At 40.5% G+C, this 22,485-nt stretch overlaps 1 protein-coding gene across 3 annotated transcripts; it reads left to right on the top strand.

Moving 5' to 3' along the window:
* Positions 1-80: 80 nt before the first annotated feature.
* On the top strand, positions 81-20,382 carry LOC112216103 (solute carrier family 35 member E2A). Of its 3 annotated transcripts, XM_024375804.2 has the most exons (10): positions 81-292; positions 6,607-6,692; positions 11,502-11,943; positions 12,124-12,259; positions 15,800-15,927; positions 16,842-16,962; positions 17,087-17,140; positions 17,398-17,470; positions 18,121-18,266; positions 18,531-20,382. In XM_024375804.2, the coding sequence occupies exons 3-10, from the start codon at positions 11,664-11,666 to the stop codon at positions 18,811-18,813; spliced, it is 1,221 nt and encodes a 406-aa protein (XP_024231572.1). In that variant the 5' UTR covers positions 81-292; positions 6,607-6,692; positions 11,502-11,663; the 3' UTR covers positions 18,814-20,382. The 3 variants fall into 3 exon arrangements, with proteins under 3 accessions (XP_024231572.1, XP_024231571.1, XP_024231573.1); XM_024375803.2 differs by lacking the exon at positions 6,607-6,692; XM_024375805.2 differs by lacking the exons at positions 81-292; positions 6,607-6,692 and adding an exon at positions 6,744-7,612.
* The last annotated feature ends 2,103 nt before the right edge of the window (positions 20,383-22,485 follow it).

Raw genomic sequence — 22,485 nt, 5'->3', positions numbered from 1 at the left:
GGTCGTCATTTGTAACTACAGCCACAAATGCATAGACCCCGCCTATTTAAAAATAAATATCGTCTTAAAATCAGTTTTGTAACCTGACCACACTGCTAACCCAAAGCCCAACCATAACCTTAAATTAGGACCAAAAATAGTATTTTTGTTTTTATACATTTTTACAATAGCAAGTCTACTTTGTGGCTGTGGTAACTAACTAACCGTGGTATCCTTATGCTAGCGACTGTTTGGAACTCGTATACCAGAAATCGGAATTGCATAACTAACGTTAACTAGGTGGCACCACTTGGTAAGATAATTCCAACATTTACTGCATCTACAAGCTGAGTTTAATAGCCTTTTAAATATAAATATATATTTTTACCAATGAACAGCGCGTTCATTCATTCAATAAATGAGAATTTTCACGAGTAGGCTATTTGAGACACAAGCACATTCATTTTTAGCTAGCTACTATAGCTAATCAGCTGGTGAATTTTGCTTGTCAGTTAATGTTACAGTAACGGTAGCTAGCTAGTTTGTCAAATAGTAAACTTGTTAGCTAACGTCAGATACTTGCCAGCCAACTATGCCGTTTTAGCTAGTTTTTGGTCTTGTGTAAAATGAGCGAAAACGTGGTGAACGAGGATGCCAGAGGCAGCATTAGGAATATTTATAATATTTCTTCTTTATGTATTCATATGTAACCTGCCAATGTAAACTGGCTTGTACGTATTTATTTGTGGTTCCTATATAAATGAAGATACATGCTACTTTAACTACACCGACCTTTGCACCACTCCTGCATTTTAATCGCTATGTGGATCTGACTTATTACATTCGTGCACTGTCAGAAACGTGTGCCCGGCAGTATTGCCTGTAATGTCGAGTGTATCATTGTTTAACTACAAGCAACTCACTAATGAAGACTATTTTCCAGACATGGGTTGAGTAACTTTGACTCAGAACAGGGGTTTTCAAAGTGGGGTCCGTGCATAGCTGCAGGAAGTAGTTTTGGGGGTGCTGCGATTTCTTTCGCTGCGGATGTTGTGGTGGGAGGTGCTGAGAAAGTTTTGTCAACGGGTGGGAGGCCTGGACAAATCTTTTTACCCGCGCTGGCACGGCAGACTGCTATGTCGGTTGCTTAAACAGGACTATTAAAGGCCCGGTGCACTACTTAAATTATGCTTATTTTATTTATTTATTCTCATTTTTCAGTGGGTGCTGCAGCACCCTTACTTCCCACAGCTATGGGTTCACGGAGGTACTGCATGGGGTCTGCTTCCAGATAAAACAATTATATAAACAAACTTAAACATGTGTAAATATTTGTATTAACATAGCAAGATTCAACAACTGAGAGACAAACTGAACAAGTTCCACAGACATGTGACTAACAGAAATGGAATAATGTGTCCCTGAACAAAGGGGGGGGGGTCAAAATCAAAATACCAGTCAGTATCTGGTGTGACCACCAGCTGCATTAAGTACTGCAGTGCATCTCATCCTCATGGACTGCACCAGATTTGCCAGTTCTTGCTGTGAGATGTTACCCCACTCTTCCACCAAGGCACCTGCAAGTTCCTGGACATTTCTGGGGGGGAATGGCCCTCACCCTCACCCTCCGATCCAACAGGTCCCATACGTGCTCAATGGGATTGAGATCCGGGCTCTTCGCTGGCCATGGCAGAACACTGACATTCCTGTCTTGCAGGAAATCACGTACAGAATGAGCAGTATGGCTGGTGGCATTGTCATGCTGGAGGGTCATGTCAGGATGAGCCTGCAGGAAGGGTACCGCATGAGGGAGGAGGATGTCTTCCCTGTAACGTACAGTGTTGAGATTGCCTGCAATGACAACAAGTTCAGTCCGATGATGCTGTGACACACCGCCCCAGACCATGACGAACCCTCCACCTCCAAATCAATCCCACTCCAGAGACAGGGCTCGGTGTTTACGCTCATTCCTTCGACGATAAACGCAAATCCGACCATCACCTCTGGTGAGACAAAACCGCGACTCATCAGTGAAGAGCACTTTTTTGCCACACTTGTCTGGTCCAGCGACGGTGGGTTTGTGCCCATAGGCGACATTGTTGCCGGTGATGTCTGGTGAGGACCTGCATTTACAACAGGCCTACAAGCCCTCAGTCCAGCCTCTCTCAGCCTATTGTGGACAGTCTGAGCTAGAGGTCGACCGATTATGATTTTTCAACGCCGATACCGATTTATTGGAGAGCCCAAAAAGGCCGATACCAATTAAATCGGACTCTTTTTTTCAAATGTATTTTTATTTGTAATAATGACAATTACAACAAAACTGTCAGAAATATGTGTATAGGTGGCAGGGAAGTCAGGCGCAGGAGAGTCAAATGGAGTCTTTTAATAAATGTCCAAGTAACATGCTCCATAACACTAAATAGAAAAATGAATATAAACAAATATGGGTACGAAGACCCGTCGCGCACCTATACAAACAACACTACACTGACAATAAACAATCTCTGACAAAGACATGAGGGGAAACAGAGGGTTAAATACACAACAGGTAATGCATGGGATTGAAAACAGGTGTGTGGGAAGACAAGACAAAACCAATGGATCAATGAACGTCTAGATTACCGCTGACGTCGAATGCCGAGCACCGCCCGAACAAGGAGAGGCAACGACTTCGGTAGAAGTCGTGACAAAAACTGAATGAACACTTATTTTAACTTAATATAATACATTATTAAAATCAATTTAGCCTCAAATAAATAATGAAAAATGTTCAATTTAGTTTAAATAATGCAAAAACAAAGTGATGGAGAAGAAAATAAAAGTGCAATATGTGCCATGTAAGAAAGCTAACGTTGTTTAAGTTCCTTGCTCAGAACATGAGAACATATGAAAGCTGGTGGTTCCTTTTAACATGAGTCTTCAATATTCCCAGGTATGATGTTTTAGGTTGTAGTTATTATAGGACTATTTCTCTTTATACAATTTGTATTTCATTAACCTTTGACTATTGGATGTTCTTATAGGCACTTTAGTATTGCCAGTGTAACAGTATAGCTTCCGTCCCTCTCCTCGCTCCTCCTCCCTGGGCTCGAACCAGGAACACAACAACAGCCACCCTTGAAGCAGCGTTACCCATCGCTCCACAAAAGCCGCGGCCCTTGCAGAGCAAGGGGAACAACCACTCCAAGTCTCAGAGTGAGTGACGTTTGAAACGCTATTAGCGCACACCCCGCTAACTAGCTAGCCATTTCACATCGGTTACACCAGCCTAATCTCGGGAGTTGATAGGCTTGAAGTCATAAACAGCGCAATGCTTGACGCACAACGAAGAGCTGCTCTATCAGTCAGACTGCTCTGTCAAATCATAGACTTAGTTATAACATAATAACACACAGAAATACGAGCCTTAGGTCATTAATATGGTCGAATCCGGAAACTATCATCTCGAAAACAAGACGTTTATTCTTTCAGTGAAATACGGAACCGTATTTTATCTAAGGGGTGGCATCCATCAGTCTAAATATTCCTGTTACGTTGCACAACCTTCAATCATAATTACGTAAAATCCTGGCAAATTAGGTGGCCCAAACTGTTGCATATACACTGACTCTGCGTGCAATGAACGCAAGAGAAGTGACACAATTTCACCTGGTTAATATTGCCTGCTAACCTGGATTTCTTTTAGCTAAATATGCAGGTTTAAAAATATATACTTCTGTGTATTGATTTTAAGAAAGGCATTGATGTTCATGGTTAGGTACACATTGGAGCAACGATACGCACCGCATCGATTATATGCAACACAGGACACGGTAGATAAACTAGTAATATCATCATCCATGTGTAGTTAACTAGTGATTATGATTGATTGATTGTTTTTTATAAGATAACTTTAATGCTAGCTAGCAACTTACCTTGGCTTACTGCATTCGCGTAACAGGCAGTCTCCTCGTGAAGTGCAATGTTAGGCAGGTGGTTAGAGCGTTGGACTAGTTAACTAATTTTGCAAGATCGAATCCCCTGAGCTGACAAGGTGAAAATCTGTCATTCTGCCCCTGAACAGGCAGTTAGCCCACTGTTTCTAGGCTGTCATTGAAAATAAGAATGTGTTCTTAACTGACTTGCCTAGTTAAATACAGATTAAATGTGTTTAAAAAAAATAAAACTGCGAAATCGTTGTTCAAACAATCGGAAATCTGTATTTTATGAAAACCTGAAATCGGCCCTAATTAATCGGCCATCCCGATTAATCGGCCGACCTCTAGTCTGAGCACTGATGGAGGGATTGTTCGTTCCTGGTATAATTCGGGCAGTTGTTGCTATCCTGTCCCGCAGGTGTGATGTTCGGATGTACTGATCCTGTGCAGGTGTTGTTACATGTGGTCTTCCACTGCGAGGACGATCAGGTGTCTGTCCTGTCTCCCTGTAGCGCTGTCTTAGGCGTCTCACAGTACGGACATTTAAATGTATTGCCCTGGCCACATCTGCAGTCCTCATGCCTCCGTGCAGCATGCCTAAGGCACATTCACGCAGATGAGCAGGGACCCGTCTGTAAGCTGTTAGTGTCTTAACGACCGTTCCACAGGTGCATGTTCATTAATTGTGTATGTTTCATTGAACAAGCCAGGGAAAGTGTTTAAACCCTTTACAATGAAGATCTGTGAAGTTATTTGGATTTTTACGCATCTTTGAAAGACAGGGTCCTGAAAAAAGGACATTTCTTTTTTGTTGAGTTTACATTTCACTTTTTTAAATGAATATTAGTACCAACAACACATTAAAAGATGTTGGTCAAGGGATCTGTGAAATACGTTTAGAGTGCAATACAATGTAGAGTAATAATATTACAATTTATGTAACCCTGGGTTCTCAAAACCAATTCTACACATGTAGGGTTTTCAGTCATTACATTCGCCCACAATTGGCTCTGGTGTAAACTACGCCATTCATAGACACTAACTACTTTAGCACTTGTTGACAATTGTATCTTCAGACCAGGCGAGTTTTGTTAAGATCCCTGACGCTTGCTCAAAACATTTACACGCATCGCTTGTGCTACTCTTTTGGAAACATAAGGAACGTATTAGGGATGCTCCGATATGACATTTTTGGCCGATACCGATATTTTCCTTGCCAAAAAAATAAAACGATACCGATAACCAATATTAAAAATTTTAGCGGCCTTAAGCATTCTAGTACAGTTAAATGGTTGAAAACACACACACACTGACCAAAAAGTTATTTTGTTGGCATTGATGTATGTCCCCATTACCAGTAAAACATAGTCAAAACCAATTTCTTTCACTTACTTCCTGTGCTGTTTCGTTGTTCATTTGTTCAGTCTCAACCGGGATTTCATCACAATTGGCCTAGTGTCGACTGGGTTTGGCAGGGGTAGGCTGTCATTGTAAATAATAATTTGTTCTTAACTGACTTGCGTCATTAAATAAATAAATCAGCTCTGTCTGTCCGTGGCCTTTCTTCCTCGGAACGCACTGTCACTGGCCGTTTCCATCTTGTCCAGCTACGTCTGTAACATTTCACATAAACCCTGTTTCTTGGCTGTATCGAAGTAGCTGTTCTTGTACATAGCATCGAGTATGGTGGTGACACAGTGAAGAGGCTCAGAGAGAATGCCACCAAATCTCTTGTTCACAGCCCCTTGTAGAATATATTTGCAAGTTTTAACCCCATGGTCTGTCGGCAGTTTTGAGCAAGCGTTTCAATGCCATGACAGAGGGTATCACGTCTGCTGCAGACACAGTTGATGAGCTTTTTTCTCAAGTCAGTTGTTTGAATGGAGCTAGGAGTGTGTTCATGTTTTAAAGTTTCAAACATGTTCTCAAATGCCATTGAAATGTCAGCAGCAGAGAACGACAGAGAACGGTTGATTGTCAAGGGCAATGAATTCCATTATCTTGGCGTTATTGGATTTCGCCTTTGAGTTCTCTCCCTGAAATTTTCTTACTCTTTCAAATGACTGCTCGACTTGAACTTGTTGAGTTGTTGGAAGTGTATACTTAGTATTTTTCTGCTTTTGTACTGAATAGTGCTGTATTTTTCATGGCGTCATTACATCATCTATCTACGTCATATAGGTGTGCATGTCAACATTTGATATCAGTTTTGCACATCGGCGTTAAACTAGACATCGGGCCAATGCCGACGTTGGCATTTCTAGCAAATATCAGCCGTTTCCGATAGGCTTACCGTTATATCGTGCATCCCTAGAACATATCTTTCATATCAGCGAGAAATAATTTTCCCAAAACAAAAAGTAAATTACTTCACATCTTGTTAGGTAGGGTTGGTGTTCCCACTTGGCCGTATCGCCACTTTACAGCACTTGTTTACGGAAGACAGACTGAAGATGTAGGTCTGTGCTAATTAGATATCTATTGTGCTCCCAACACTTGTGTGTTATGCCGTGTTCAGAACAAATGGAACTCGGAAATCTCTGACTTCAATGTGTTCAAAACAACTGGGAACTCGGGGGGGTATGAAAAACCGATTTGAACAGTCATCCAACTTGGAATTCCAACTCCGAAACGCATGACTCTTTCTAGAGCTCTGACTTTCCAACCTGAAGATCAATGACATCATGATTTGACCTTTATTTTTCAGGGTTCCCAGTTATTTTGGATGTGGGGAGGAAGTGTCATTTGTCAACTGGAGGCACATAGTGTATGGATCTGTGAAAAACTGCTGCAGTAAGTGTATATTTTAAAATTGGAAAGATTATTTTGCGCCGGCATGAAATGGGCATATCAGCATATGTGCATATCCTCATATGTTTATAATTTTTATTTTATTTGTCACAAGCAGATGTTATTGCGGGTGTAGCGAAATGCTTGTGTTTCTAGCTCCAACATTGCAGTAATAGCTAGCAATACACACAACCTAAAAGTAAAATAATGTATTTAAGGAATATATAAATATTCTATGCGTTAAATCACAGTGTCGGAATTGTTGTTTACACAATTTAAAAAAATATACACTTACTGTAGCAGTTTTGCACAGGTCCATAAACTGTGCCTCTAGTTGACTTACACACAGGTGTTTGGAGTATGCTAGATAGCTAATTGGCACAGGTAACGGCCTATCTCTGTCTGTCTTCTGGGACACAATAAAAAAAAAATAAGCAAAGCCAAGCATCATACAGTTCACCCTTTCCCCTCTGTGTCTCACTCACTCAATTGCGTTCCTACCGCTCCCTCTACACCCACGTGCTACTGAAATAAATGCCTATAAAACGCATCTAACTGATATGATACACAAGCCACATTCCTTGCCAAATGATGACAGTTTAATCAAAAAATTCTAAATGGACTGGTTGATAGTAGGGAAAATGTGTTCCAACAATGAGCTGCAGTTTTCAAATAATTGCATAATTTTGTGGTTGTCACTTCTTACCACACCCACAAAGTAAAAATGGTCTAAATTGTAAAAATGCATGGAAAAAAACATTTGCTTTTTGGTATTAATTTAAGGAGGGGCAAAAGTTTAATAGTGTGGTTAAGGTTAGGGGTTAGGTTTTAAAATCAGAATTTAAAAAAAAATCAAATTTGTAGAAACAGGAGGTTTTGTGGCTGTGGTAACTAACGTCAGTAACGACCCTACTTTGCGAACTGTAAGTGGCATTTAGAATTGGAATCGGCATTATTAACAGGTTCCACACTGAAATTATGCAAAAACAATAGTTTGATAATGACAGCGTATTTACACTACCGTTCAAAAGTTTGTGGTCACTTAGAAATGTCCTTGTTTTTGAAAGAAAAGCTCAATTTTTGTACATTAAAATAACATCAAATTGATCAGAAATACAGTGTAGACATTGTTAATATTGTAAATGACTATTGTAGCCAGAAACTACAGATTTTTTTTCATGAAATGTCTACATTAGGTGTACAGAGGCCCATTATCAGCAACCATCACTCCTGTGTTCTAATGGCAAGTTGTTAGCTAATCCAAGTTTCTAATTTTAAAAGGCTAATTGATTATTAGAAAACCCTTTTGCAATTATGTTAGCACAGCTAAAGACTGCCATTTTTATTGCTTCTTTAATCAGAGCAACAATCTGTAGACTAGTTGAGTATCTGGAGCATCAGCATTTGTGGGTTTGATAACAGGCTCAAAATTGCCAGAAACAAAGAACTTTCTTCTGAAACTCGTCAGTCTATTCTTGTTCTGAGAAATGAAACTGAAACTGTCTCGAACCAGAATAGAAAGAGTGGGAGGCCCCGGTGCACAACTGAGCAAGAGGACAAGTACATTAGAGTGTCTAGTTTCGGAGGCCTCACAAGTCCTCAACTGGCAGCTCCATTAAATAGTACCCGCAAACACCAGTCTCAACGTCAACAGTGAGGAGGCGACTCTGGGATGCTAGCCTTCTGGGAAGAGTTCCTCTGTCCAGTGTCTGTGCTCTTTTGCCCATCTTAATATTTTATTTTTATTGGCCAGTCTGAGATATGGCTTTTTCTTTGGAACTCTGCCTAGAAGATTCTTTCAAAAACAAGGACATTTGTAAGCGACCCCAAACGTTTGAACGGTAGTGTAATATATATATATTATAGTTTCAATAAATTAATCTTAAATGGCCCTTGTTTTTTATTGACTGAATATATGTGTGTGTGTGTGTGTGTATATACATATGTGTGTATGTATGTGTGTGTGTATATATATGTATGTGTGTGTGTGTGTGTGTGTGTGTGTACAGTGGGGCAAAAACGTATTTAGTCAGCCACCAATTGTGCAAGTTCTCCCACTTAAAAAGATGAGGCCTGTAATTTTCATCATAGGTACACTTCAACTATAACAGACAAAATGAGAACAAAAAAGTCCAGAAAATCACAATGTAGGATTTTTAATGAATTTATTAGCAAATTATGGTGGAAAATAAGTATTTGGTCAATAACAAAAGTTTCTCAATACTTTGTTATATTCCCTTTGTTGGCAATGACAGAGGTCAAACGTTTTCTGTAAGTCTTCACAAGGTTTTCACACACTGTTGCTGGTATTTTGGCCCATTCCTCCATGCAGATCTCCTCTAGAGCAGTGATGTTTTGGGGCTGTTGCTGGGCAACATAGATTTTCAACTCCCTCCAAGGATTTTCTATGGGGTTGAGATCTGGACTGGCTAGGCCACTCCGGGACCTTGAAATGCTTCTTACGAAGCCACTCCTTCATTGCCCGGGCGGTGTGTTTGGGATCATTGTCATGCTGAAAGACCCAGCCACGTTTCATTTTCAATGCCCTTGCTGACGGAAGGAGGTTTTCACTCAAAATCTCACGATACATGGCCCCATTCATTCTTTCCTTTACACGGATCAGTCGTCCTGGTCCCTTTGCAGAAAAACAGCCCCAAAGCATGATGTTTCCACCCCCATGCTTCACAGTAGGTATGGTGTTCTTTGGATGCAACTCAGCATTCTTTGTCCTCCAAACATGACAAGTTGAATTTTTACCAAAAGTTATATTTTGGTTTCATCTGACCATATGACATTCTCCCAATCTTCTTCTGGATCATCCAAATGCTCTCTAGCAAACTTCAGACGGGCCTGGACATGTACTGGCTTAAGCAGGGGGACACGTCTGGCACTGCAGGATTTGAGTCCCTGGCGGCGTAGTGTGTTACTGATGGTAGGCTTTGTTACTTTGGTTCCAGCTCTCTGCAGGTCATTCACTAGGTCCCCCCGTGTGGTTCTGGGATTTTTGCTCACCATTCTTGTGATCATATTGACCCCACGGGGTGAGATCTTGCGTGGAGCCCCAGATCGAGGGAGATTATCAGTGGTCTTGTATGTCTTCCATTTCCTAATAATTGCTCCCACAGTTGATTTCTTCAAACCAAGCTACTTACCTATTGCAGATTCAGTCTTCCCAGCCTGGTGCAGGTCTACAATTTTGTTTCTGGTGTCCTTTGACAGCTCTTTGGTCTTGGCCATAGTGGAGTTTGGAGTGTGACTGTTTGAGGTTGTGGACAGGTGTCTTTTATACTGATAACAAGTTCAAACAGGTGCCATTAATACAGGTAACGAGTGGAGGACAGAGGAGCCTCTTAAAGAAGAAGTTACAAGTCTGTGAGAGCCAGAAATCTTGCTTGTTTGTAGGTGACCAAATACTTATTTTCCACCATAATTTGCAAATAAATTCATAAAAAATCCTACAATGTGATTTTCTGGATTTTTTTCCCCCTCATTTTGTCTGTCATAGTTGAAGTGTACCTATGATGTAAATTACAGAACTCTCTCTCATCTTTTTAAGTGGGAGAACTTGCACAATTGGTGGCTGACTAAATACTTTTTTGCCCCACTGTGTGTGTGTGTGTGTGTGTGTGTATATATATATGTATGTGTGTCCGTGTGTGTTTATATATGTGTATGTATATATGTGTGTATATGTAGTCTCATTCAAAAGTTTGGACACACCTACTCATTCAAGGGCTTTTTTAAATTTTTATTATTTTCTACATTGTAGAATAATAGTGGACATCAAAACTATGTAATAACATATATGGAATGATGTAGTAATCAAAAAAGTGTTTAAAAAATCAAAATATATTTTAGATTCTTCAAAGATCACAGCTTTGCACAATCAGGGCCACTCAGTCGTAAAATGCGAAAGGAAGAGCAGTTTGTTTGTTCTCATGATGGCTTGTAAAGGCAGATGCCGTCACTATCAGAACTGTAAATCGAGCCTGGAATGTAGGACTTTGGTTATCTGTTCTCCTTCACCCACACCCAAGGGTGCGTGGTCCCTTCTGTGGGCTCTTTTTACAACAACACCCACTCTGTATTTAAGAGCAACCTATGGCAGGCACAACATTTATCTTTTCCAGTGATGAAGACATGAAAGTCTCATGGTATGGTGGGATATGCAAAATAGCTCTATAATGAAAAATGTCCATAAAATGTTTGTGCGTATAATATTTTCAGTTGGTCACATCACTTTACTATTTGGAACAAATTTAACTGTTTGTTAACCAGGTAATGAGTGTCGGCAGCTACATTTACCAAAATGGTATCCCTATTCCATACCTCTGCCAATAACAGCACATTGTCAGTTTTCCCTTCCACACTTAGACCACTCCTAGTTAAATAAATGCTTAAGAAATTGCCCTTTGCTAAAAATCTATTTGTTTCTTTTTACCATTTCAATTGAAAACAATCACAGTAAGGCACTTAAATGTTACCCAGAAATAATTTGATATTGAAGTGAAAACGGCTGCATTTGACCTTTTTAAAGTTCAAAATGTGTAGAATTATAGGAAATGTGCTTTAAAACTGCAAAATGTTCTCTGATACCAAGAGGCGGATCTTTAAAATGTTTATTTCCCACGGCCTGAAACTTGGTTTGTCCGGCCATGCACTACAGAAGACATAGTAAAACTCCTTGTTATGTTCTGATTATGAGGGGGTCCCTGATGAATTTGCTTTCACAAAAGGGGTCCCGGACCCAAAACGTTTGAGAAGCCCTGTGCTATAGAAGATTGTCAACTACAATCATTCCTTGTGTTTTAGCTGTGTTACATAGACCACCAGTTCTACAGGCATGCTGAACACGCCAATGGACCGACACATCGACTGACAATGGACTGACCGGCCCTCTCCACCAGTCCCCTGCCCCTCTCAGTGTTTGTGCCTGCTGGTTCCCGGTTGGTAGTTCCTCGGGCACCGGTTGTCATGATGTCCAACAGTCGGGCTGGAAGACATTCCCTGTGGTGGTTTCTCTCGCCGTTCCGGAGCAGGCAGGAGCGTGTGGTGCTGGCACGCAGCGAGAGCATGCCAGGGGAACACGTGCTGAAGATCACCATCACAGAGACCACTGTGATCGAGGCAGACTCGGGGGTGTGGAACTCTAAGTCGCTGGTCTACCTGGGTCTGTGGTACTTCTTCAGCTTCTGCACACTGTTCCTCAACAAGTACATCCTGTCTCTGCTGGAGGGGGAGCCCAGCATGCTGGGTAAGGAACATGTGCACACACAGACACACACTCAATTTCAGATGTTCAATACTCCAATCAATAGATGGTTTGACTCATCAATTGGTTGATTTTATTCAGGGTACTAAGGGCCTCCGGGGTAGAGGGCTCAAATCGTACATGTTGTTGTCCAATGGTTTATTGGTTTGAATTTATTTGTAGGCGCTGTTCAAATGGTCTCCACCACCATCATAGGCTTTCTGAAGATGTATGTGCCTTGCTGCCTATACCAGCACAAGTCCAGGACTGAGTACCCCCCCAACTTCCTCATGATCATGCTGTTTGTGGGGCTCATGAGGTGGGTCTGCGCTGTTATCACTCTACTTTCAGCTGCGTAGTTGAAGTTATTTAGCTGGTTTGTTTCCTTTTGTTAAGTTGGATGACTAATACTTACATGACTAGTCTTTATTTCCAATGTTTATTTTGTCAATCAATCATGAAAATCATGTTTATACTAGTTTTTATTTTATCAATGTTTATGTTGTCAATCAATCATGAAAATCAAAACAGAATGACTGTAACAAACTTTTGTTTGACATACATTCTAAAGTACTGAGTCTCAGCATCACTCTGTTACCATGTTACCAGTTGTCACAAAGTAATATACAGATACCCAGCCTAGAACGGCAAGCAATGCAAATGCAAAAGCACAGTGGCTAGGAAAATCTCCCTAGAAAGGCAGGAATCTAGGAAGAAACCTAGAGAGGAACCAGGCTCCGAAGGGTGGCCAGATCTCTTCTGGCTGTGCCAGGTGGAGATTATAAGAGTACATGGCCATTTAAAGCCAGATCATTCCTCAAGAAGTTAAAATATTCATAGATGACTAGCAGGCTCAAATAATAACCACAGTGGTTAAAGAGACAATCGTTTAACACCTCAGGAGTAAATGTCAGTTTTTCATAGTCAAGCAACTCCGAGGTCGAGACAGCAGGTCTGGGAGAGAGATGGTCGAAACAGCAGGTCCGGGACAAGGTAGCACCTAGACCACCAGGCAGGGTTCCATAGCTGCATGAGGAACTGAAAAAAAATATATGTATATACAGTCGTGGCCAAAAGTTTTGAGAATGACACAAATATTAATTTTCACAAAGTCTGCTGCCTCAGTTTGTATGATGGCAATTTGCATTAACTCCAGAATGTTATGAAGAGTGATCAGATGAATTGCAATTAATTGCAAAGTACCTCTTTGCCATGCAAATGAACTGAATCCCCAAAAACATTCCCACTGCATTTCAGCCCTGCCACAAAAGGACCAGCTGACATGTCAGTGATTCTCTCGTTAGTACAGGTGTGAGTGTTGACGAGGACAAGGCTGGAGATCACTCTGTCATGCTGATTGAGTTCGAATATCAAACTGGAAGCTTCAAAAGGAGGGTGGTGCTTGGAATCATTGTTCTTCCTCTGTCAACCATGGTTACCTGCAAGGAAACATGTGCTGTCATCATTGCTTTGCACAAAAAGGGCTTCACAGGCTAGGATATTGCTGCCAGTAAGATTACACCTAAATCAACTATTTATCGGATCATCAAGAACTTCAAGGAGAGGGGTTCAATTGTTGTGAAGAAGGCTTCAGGGCGCCCAAGAAAGTCCAGCAAGCACCAGGACCGTCTCCTAAAGTTGATTCAGCTGCGGGATCGGGGCACCACCAGTACAGAGCTTGCTCAGGAATGGTAGCAGGCAGGTGTGAGTGCATCTGCACGCACAGTGAGGTGAAGACTTTTAGAGGATGGCCTGTTGTCAAGAAGGGCAGCAAAGAAGCCACCTTTCTCCAGGAAAAACATCAGGGACAGACTGATATTCTGCAAGAGGTACAGGGATTGGACTGCTGAGGACTGGGGTAAAGTTATTTTCTCTGATGAATCCCCTTTCCAATTGTTTGGGGCATCCGGGAAAAAGCTTGTCCGGAGAAGACAAGGTGAGCGCTACCATCAGTCCTGTGTCATGCCAACAGTAAAGCATCCTGAGACCATTCATGTGCGGCGTTGCTTCTCAGCCAAGGGAGTGGGCTCACTCACTATTTTGCCTAAGAACACAGCCATGAATTAAAAATGGTACCAACACATCCTCCGAGAGCAACTTCTCCCAACCATCCAGGAACAGTTTGGTGACGAACAATGCCTTTTCCAGCATGATGGAGCACCTTGCCATAAGGCAAAAGTGATAACTAAGTGGCTCGGGGAACAAAACATGGATATTTTGGGTCCATGGCCAGGAATCTCCCCAGACCTTAATCCCATTGAGAACTTGTGGTCAATCCTCAAGAGGCGGGTGGACAAACAAAAACCCACAAATTCTGACAAACTCCAAGCATTGATTATGCAAGAATGGGCTGCCATCAGTCAGGATGTGGCCCAGAAGTTAATTGACAGCATGCCAGGGCTGATTGCAGAGGTCTTGAAAAAGAAGGGTCAACACTGCAAATATTGACTCTTTGCATCAACTTCATGTAATTGTCAATAAAAGCCTTTGACACTTATGAAATGCTTGTAAATATAGTTCAGTATTCCTTAGTAACATCTGACAAAAATATCTAAAGTAATTGAAACAGCACACCATTGAACCCACACACCATTGCACCTCCTTATTGCTATTGACCCCAAGCATACAGTCAGGACAACGCAGGAGTGGCTTCGGGACAAGTCTCTGAATGTCCTTGAGTGGCCCAGCCAGAGTCCGTACTTGAACCCGATCTAACATCTCTGGAGAGACCAAAAAGCTTGGCAGTGACGGAAAAACAGCCCAAGACCAAGTAACAAAATGTGGAAAATGTCATTCAGTATGAATACTTTCCGAATGCACTGTATATAATGTCTGGCACTGTTTCACTGGAATTATCAAACTGCAAGAGTCAGACAATCGTAAACGGCTCGTATAGGCGCAGTTTAGCTGAGACTCATCTCTTGATAGGTAGACTGGCAGTCTTTTCCTGAAGTTATTATTTTCATGCATCAGTTCGGCTTGCCGAACCAAACAAGTGTGCTGCATGCTCCCTTAAAAGACCTTTGTTTGGATAAACAAGAAAAAGAGGCAATAGTAGTTTGTCCATTTTGAGTGCCGTAGCCAGTATAGACTTCCTCAAAATAGTCAGAGTTTATCTAAGATGACTCAAGAAATCTGTCATCAATTTTTATATTTGGTGCAGTATTTTTCAATTAAAAAATGTCCATCAAAACAACTCATCTCTCAGTGAATGACAACAAAGACTCTATTGAAGAATCCCTACTTTTGGCCACTCACAAAAGGAATGGGTGTAGACTTTGCCTCCATACTTCGGCATGCCTCCATAAAAATATTGTGTTCTTGAACAACCTATTTAAAAAAAATTTAAAAAATCACAATCCAAATGAACAAAAACATTGTCATAAAATATGCACAAACGCTACCGAACTGTTTCGGCTAGGAAGCATGCTGACTCCTTTACAGTATGCCTGTCTTAACTGAAATGGTGCTCACATACTATAACTTTCATTAGCTGACTGTTAGCTTAGCATGCTAGCTAGTTACACTGACAGCTGTCTGTTTAGTGCCCTATTTGTTATTTCTCTGCTACCAGCATCAGTCTTTGATGTGGAACCTAAACGAGAATTTCCGCTCTAGGACAGGAATTACTCGAAATAGGTGCTTCAACTTCCTCTGATGTGGGCCTTTTTTAAATGGCCTCTAAACGGTTACATTTTAGGTTAGTGCGATGCTGCAACTCAATCTCAGCTCATCTATCATTACAGGTAAACAGTTTGACAATCTGGAAAAGGGATAGTCTGTGTAGCATAGGTTTGGAGTGGTTGTGGTGTGGGATTGTCTTCTGGTCTGAATGCTACTAACCTATCCTGTTCTGCAGGTTCACTAGTGTGGTGCTGGGACTGGTGAGCCTGAAGAATGTGGCGGTCTCCTTTGCTGAGACGGTGAAGAGCTCCGCGCCCATCTTCACTGTCATCATGTCTAGGCTGATCCTAGGGGAATACACAGGTAAAGCACATGCACACTGTATTCCAAAAGTATTGGGACAAATTCACTTATCCTTAGTAAAAAGTAAGTATTTGGTCCCATATTCTTAGCAGGCAATAACTACATCAAGCTTGTAACTCTACAAATTTGTTGGATGCATTTGCTGTGTCTTTCAATTGTGTTTCAGATTATTTTGTGCCCAATATAAATTAATGGTAAATATTGTATTGTGTCATTTTGGAGTAACTTTTATTGTAAATAAGAATAGAATATGTTTCTAAACACTTCTACATTAATGTGGATGTTACCATGATGCCGCATAATCCTGAATGAATCGTGAATAATCAGTGAGAAAGGTAGACGCACAAACATCATACAGCCAAGACATGCTAACCTCTCACCATTACAATAACTGGGGAGATTAGCATTTTTGGGAGGTAAGATATTTGTGCATCTAACTTTCTCACTCGTATTTATTCACGATTCATTCAGGATTATCCGTAATCATGGTAGCATCCACATTAATGTAGAGGTGTTTAGATACTTTTATTGTAAATAAGAATAGAATGTGACTCCAAAATGACACAAAACAATATATACCATTAATTTCTATTGGGCACAAAAAAATCTGTTTAAGTGAATTTGTCCCAATATCTTTGGTCCCCTAAAATTTACAAAAAGTGCTGTGATTTCTGAACGGTTCACCTGATCTGGATGAAAATACCATCAAATTAAAGACAGACAGTCTGCACTTTAACCTTCATAGCCATCGTATCATTTCAAATTCAAGGTGCTGGAGTACAGATCCAAAACAACAAAAAATGTGTCACTCTACCAATACTTTAGGGCTAGGTCTTGTGCAGATAGCTGATTGTGTGTGTGTGTGTGTGTGTGTGTGTGTGTATATGTGTGTGTGTGCACTCACACTACTGTAGGGATGTGGGTGAACCTGTCCCTTTTTCCTGTCATGGCTGGCCTGGCCCTCTGCACTGCAACAGAGATCAGTTTTAATATGCTGGGCTTTTCTGCAGCCCTCTCCACCAACATCATGGACTGGTACTCACACACAGTAACACAATAGTACCCGTATTTATGACATTTCTCACATTTCAAAGCTCTTTTCAGGGCAATGTGACACCACCACACATTCTCATGGTTCTCTTCATATTCCCTCTATCAGTTTACAGAATGTTTTTTCAAAGAAGCTACTAAGTGGAGACACATACAAATTCAGGTAAGTTGTTTTTAGTACTTCCTAGTTTGTAATATACAAAACTAATGAATGTATTAGGCCCAGTTTTATATCCTGTACCGGATAATAATTCCTGTTGTATCCTAGGAATACAAAAAAACACAGTGTATTGTTAACAGATGTGTAAAGAAATTGAGGAGTTGAGGAATTTAATGTTGAACTGTTGACGGTAGATTATAGTATGAAGTGTTTACCGGTGTCTGTACTGAATAGAATACTTGTTCCTGTGTCCTGTTTAGCCCTCCAGAACTGCAGTTCTACACCAGTGCAGCTGCAGTCATTATGCTAATACCTGCCTGGGTCTTCCTCATGGTCAGTCACGTATATTACTGTACTGTTGAATGTATTACCATTTGGTATTTCACATTTATGATGGACAGTTAATGAGTGCTCTGAACATTCTGGTTTAACAGAGTAATGCATTTGTCACAGAAACTGAAAATAAATGTCTATATTTCTTAGTATATAATTACAGCAAAATAACTAATATGCTGTTAATAGTGCATAAATGTCATCCCTTCTATATTAGAAACGTATGTGTGTCCAGCAGGCTGGTGTCATTGTAATTGGAGTGCACCCTGCACACAGTGCTCTGGTGTAATGAAAGGAGGCCACTATTGTTGACAAGCAGTTCCCAGACTGTGGCCTAATAATTGAGCTTCATGACCTGGAGTATATCGTGTAGCCTAATGTGTTTCGGTTTCCATTTGTTTTGAATGCAGTACTGTGTTGTTCAGCTAAAGCTACTGATGGCAGATAAAAATGATATAAAATACTATTACCATCATAATGACTATAGCCTAATACCTGTTTGTTGTAAAACAGTTGCTTTAAAAACAATGAAAATGCTGTTTAAGTTTTAAGTTGGTTAACAATGAAAATACCAAGTTAGCAACTTGACCTGGTATTTGGTTTGGGACTGTTTCAGTTTGGTGTTCTCCCGTGCTCCTTTGTGCCTCCAGGACATTCCAGTGATTGGGAAAAGTGAGCGTTCGTTCAGCTGGAGTCAAGACATCGTTCTGCTGCTGCTGTTTGATGGGGTCCTGTTCCACCTGCAGAGTGTCACCGCCTACGCCCTCATGGGACGCATCTCTCCCGTCACCTTTAGGTAGGAGTCACACAGGCATGGGGGCATTTCAATTCAGTTAGCCATCATTCCCATCTGTTTATTTATTTTTACCTCTGTAACTATTTTTTTACCTCTTGAAACTATTGAGAAGCCCTCCAGTCACATTCAGCTTGAAAGTACTATTATCCTTGACAGTCATCGCATTTAGACAGGCAGTCTGTCAAACAGACAGACAGTATTCACATTCAAAAATGTTTATTGCAACCTGCAGCAGTATCTAACACCCTCCCCTTTCCTCCACAGTGTTGCCAGCACAGTGAAGCACGCCATGTCTATCTGGCTGAGTATCATTGTGTTCAGTAACCACATCACGGTGCTCAGCGCCGCCGGCACGGCCCTGGTTTTTGTTGGTGTGCTGCTGTACAACAAGGCCAAGCAGTTTCAGAGAGACACGTTACAGGCCCTGGCCCAGGCTCAGGACCAACACAACAAACCACTTCTGCAGGACCACGAGCTCAAAGCATTGGACCGATACACTCCCCAGGAGACCAAAGGGGGAGAGACCAAAGAGGTCTGTTCTTTTTAACTTTGATCATGTAGAACCTGATATGCAGACTTGCACCAGCATTACAACAAATCGGAGAAGTCAACGGTCATCATAGCACAGTGAAAGGATCTGTCACTGGGGTTTCTCTCAGTGGGAATTGTCCATTCGAGAGGCTGGTTTCATTCGGCCTCACCTTGATTCACTCTGATGATACCTTTGTGAACTTGCCTTAGTGTGCTGTCTGAACGCGGACCAGTGTTTGACTCGGTTCTGGTGTGTATGAACTTCACTTTTACACTGTCAATTCCTTTTGTTGTTCCATTCCCTCACCTGAAATGTTTCATTATTTCATATGGTTTTGAAACACGAGCAAACTCAGGATTTCTCTCAATGTTCATTGGGTGGAAGCGGTTCAATGCAAGTCTATTTTTTCTGCGTACTTGCCTTTATGATAATTTTTGTAATGTTTTATTGAGTCTTACATTTTTCGGTTATGGACACACGTTGTCGTTGACTAAACAGCTTTATTCTCCTGATCATTGGCGAAGGTCCATCAACATGTAGAACAGTCAAGACATTCATCATTCATTCTAATAGGGCTTTAGCTCAGCTGTATACCAATTGGTCACAAGTGTAAAGCAAATATTTGCGGCATTAGCCTGACCACAAAGGTGTCTTACCTTCGGGGGAGATGAGGTAGAGAGGGTAACCCTTTATTTGATTTCCCAAAGCTCACCGTTGACACTGAACTTCTCACAACAATTTAATTTGAAATATTTGAAAACCTTGAGTGCAGTCTGCAGAGGTCGTATCCTTATCTGCAGTTCTTACAAATTCACCTAGCAACCATTTTTAATTTTGCAAAGCTTTCTTTAGGTTACTATTGTGTTGGTTCTTCATTTTCTTGTTGTTCTTGAACAGAACCTGAAAGTTTCGTCATAGCTAGGTGTTGAGAGATTGATTTGGGCTTATGTGGCATTGTGTAGCTTTCCACACCCCTGTCTTACTTTCTGTGCCACACTGAACCTTGTTATTTGCTAAGAGTCAGTTGAATAAGGGAGACTTGATGTACTTTATTTTAAGTGCTAAGCATACTGTTAATGAAACTGTTATTTGTCTTGAGTACATTCCTTTGTTTTTGCATTCTTGTTCAACAATGAATGTATTTTTAGTAGTTCTGGTTATGAAACACCCCAAGGTCTCTCAACCAACCTCTTCAGGATCTGCCCCTAAAGCAAGGATATGCATATTCTTGATACCATTTGAAAATAAACACTTTGAAGTTTGTGGAAATGTAAAAGGAATGCAGGAGAATATAACACATTAGATCTGGAAAAAGGTATTACAAAGAAAAAGAAAATATATATATTTTTTGTACCATCTTTGAAATGCAAGAGAAAGGCCATTATTATTCATGCACTTTTGATTTTGTCCACTAGATGGCAGCAGTGCACGTGCAAAGATTTAGACTCATCCACAGAATCATTGCATTTCTGTTCAAAATGTTATATCAAAACTGCCCAAATGTGCCTAATTTGTTTGTTAATAACTTTTCAAGTTCAAAACTGTGCAGTCTCCTCAAACAATAGCATGGTATTATTTCACTGTAATAGTTATTGTAAATTGGACAGTGCAGTTAGATTAACAAGAATTTAAGCTTTCTGCCAATATCAGATATGTCTACGTCCTGGGAATTTCTCTTGTTACTTACAACCTCATGCTAACCGCATTAGCCTACCTTAGCTCAACCGTCCCGTGGATGGGACACCGATCATGTCCTCTCAGCCATATTACCATTTTGGTGATGTAATCTAATATTTGCATTAAACAAGCTAAGTTATATAGATTATGTTGTGGAATCTCCAAATACTGATTTATTCAATGCTGCCTGACGAGAGAGAGAATAAGCGAGAAGACCATGGGTGTACAACTCTTGTCCTCTTGGCCTGTATTCTATGCTGGTTTTTCATCCTTGCCTTTTAACTTGGAACTGAATTATATCTGCATAACCAGGTGTGTGACTTCCTTAGCCAATCAATGACACTTTGAGCAATTAAGCACCAGGGAGAAACAAAAACCTGAAGGACTTTGACCCCAAGGATGGCCGTCACTAGTTGCCACCGCCACAAAGTCATAAACCCTGCCTATTTCTACAATTTATCTACTTAAAATTAGACTTTTAACGCCAAACCTTATACCTAAACTAAGACCAAAAAAACGTATTTGTTTTCATACATTTTTATGATACAGCCAATTTGACTTTGTGGCTGTGCTATCTAGTGGAAACTGTGAAGGCATGAAGCAGTCCATGGCTGGAATTCAATCGTTGCAGATCGGAAATTTTTTTCTGCCCTGGCCTCTCAGAAGTGTGTTTGATTTGACAACAGTATATCCCGGATGGAAGGAATTGCCACTTTAATTAAAAACTGTCAGTCCTATGGATTGAAAGAGCTAGCTACAACGATTGAAATGATTCAACAACTCTATTGAGCTTTGGCTTAGTAAAACTGGAGGTAATTTTTGTCCTTTTTCTATAGGAAACGTGTGATCAGTAGGATAGACTAAAGTGAAACTATTCAAAACTGACTACATTTTGTAAGGGGAAGCTGACATAAAACGGAAATGTCTGTTTGCTTCAGTGAATAGTACTGGCATTGCCTTGGTTTTGTCATGGTGTGGTACTCTATGGTGCTTTTCTCAGACTAACAACAAGTTCAACAAAGGAAAGTCATAATTTGCCAACACTGGTACTGTTGGCACTTCCCGATATGGGCATGTCTCAACTTTTGACAAATTGGAATGTTTAAAAAATATATTTTTAAAGCTTATCTAAGCAGGAAGTCACCATGCTGTGTATGACAATGTCATATTGCTGAGTCTGCGTTTAAACAACACAATATTTGTGAAAGTTCTCACATGCCGTTGGTTGACAATGTTCGTACATTACTAATGTACACACTAATTTGTGTGCATTTGACTATCAATCAATCAATGTTTATAGTTGTAAATTATTTCTGACTCTTTCAGACTGGCTTTGTTCAATCTTCTAATTATTTTACAAGTCCCACTTTTTTTGCACGTTTCTCTGTATTCATGATCTTACCAGACTGCTTTTCAGTCATGGTACAGTGTTGATAAGACTACTGTGATTAAGGTATTTATTGTCAACTTCAACATGTTTAACCAATGGGGTATATCAAAGACTACATCAGGTCTAGTGCTTTGTAAAATTCTCATCAAGAGACACTTTCCTCCTATTCTCTGAGAATTTGCTCAGAATCTGTTTTTTTGGGTTGTATTATTTTAAGAGGCATTTATCTTTAAAAATAGATATATAATAAACCTGTGGACCTTTTATTTGATGTTGATGTATTCCCCTCAATTATTTTGTTGGTTGCCATATGAACTTGATATCGTACTTTACACTGTGATTTATCTCCCACTTCTCATTGTCATTTATATGTCTAGCAATATGTACCTCTCAATTTTTTTTTTAACAGAAGATGGAAGGTAAAATGATAGTGTAGGATTAAGGGATGATAATATAACAAAATAGGTCTACCGAATAGGCCTACTGCTAACTGCTAACATATAACTGAAAAGGGTGTTTCCTTTGAAATTGTCAATGAGGATCCTAATTGTATATTTTGGGGAGCTGGTAAAGTGAAACAATGTAAGGTTTCATCGATTTAATAATAGATAATGTACAGT

This window comes from Oncorhynchus tshawytscha, linkage group LG16, assembly GCF_018296145.1.
Source record: "Oncorhynchus tshawytscha isolate Ot180627B linkage group LG16, Otsh_v2.0, whole genome shotgun sequence".
Taxonomy (NCBI): Eukaryota; Metazoa; Chordata; class Actinopteri; order Salmoniformes; family Salmonidae; genus Oncorhynchus; species Oncorhynchus tshawytscha.
The sequence above is the reverse complement of the archived record's forward strand: the minus strand, read 5'-3'. Positions and strand labels throughout refer to the sequence as shown.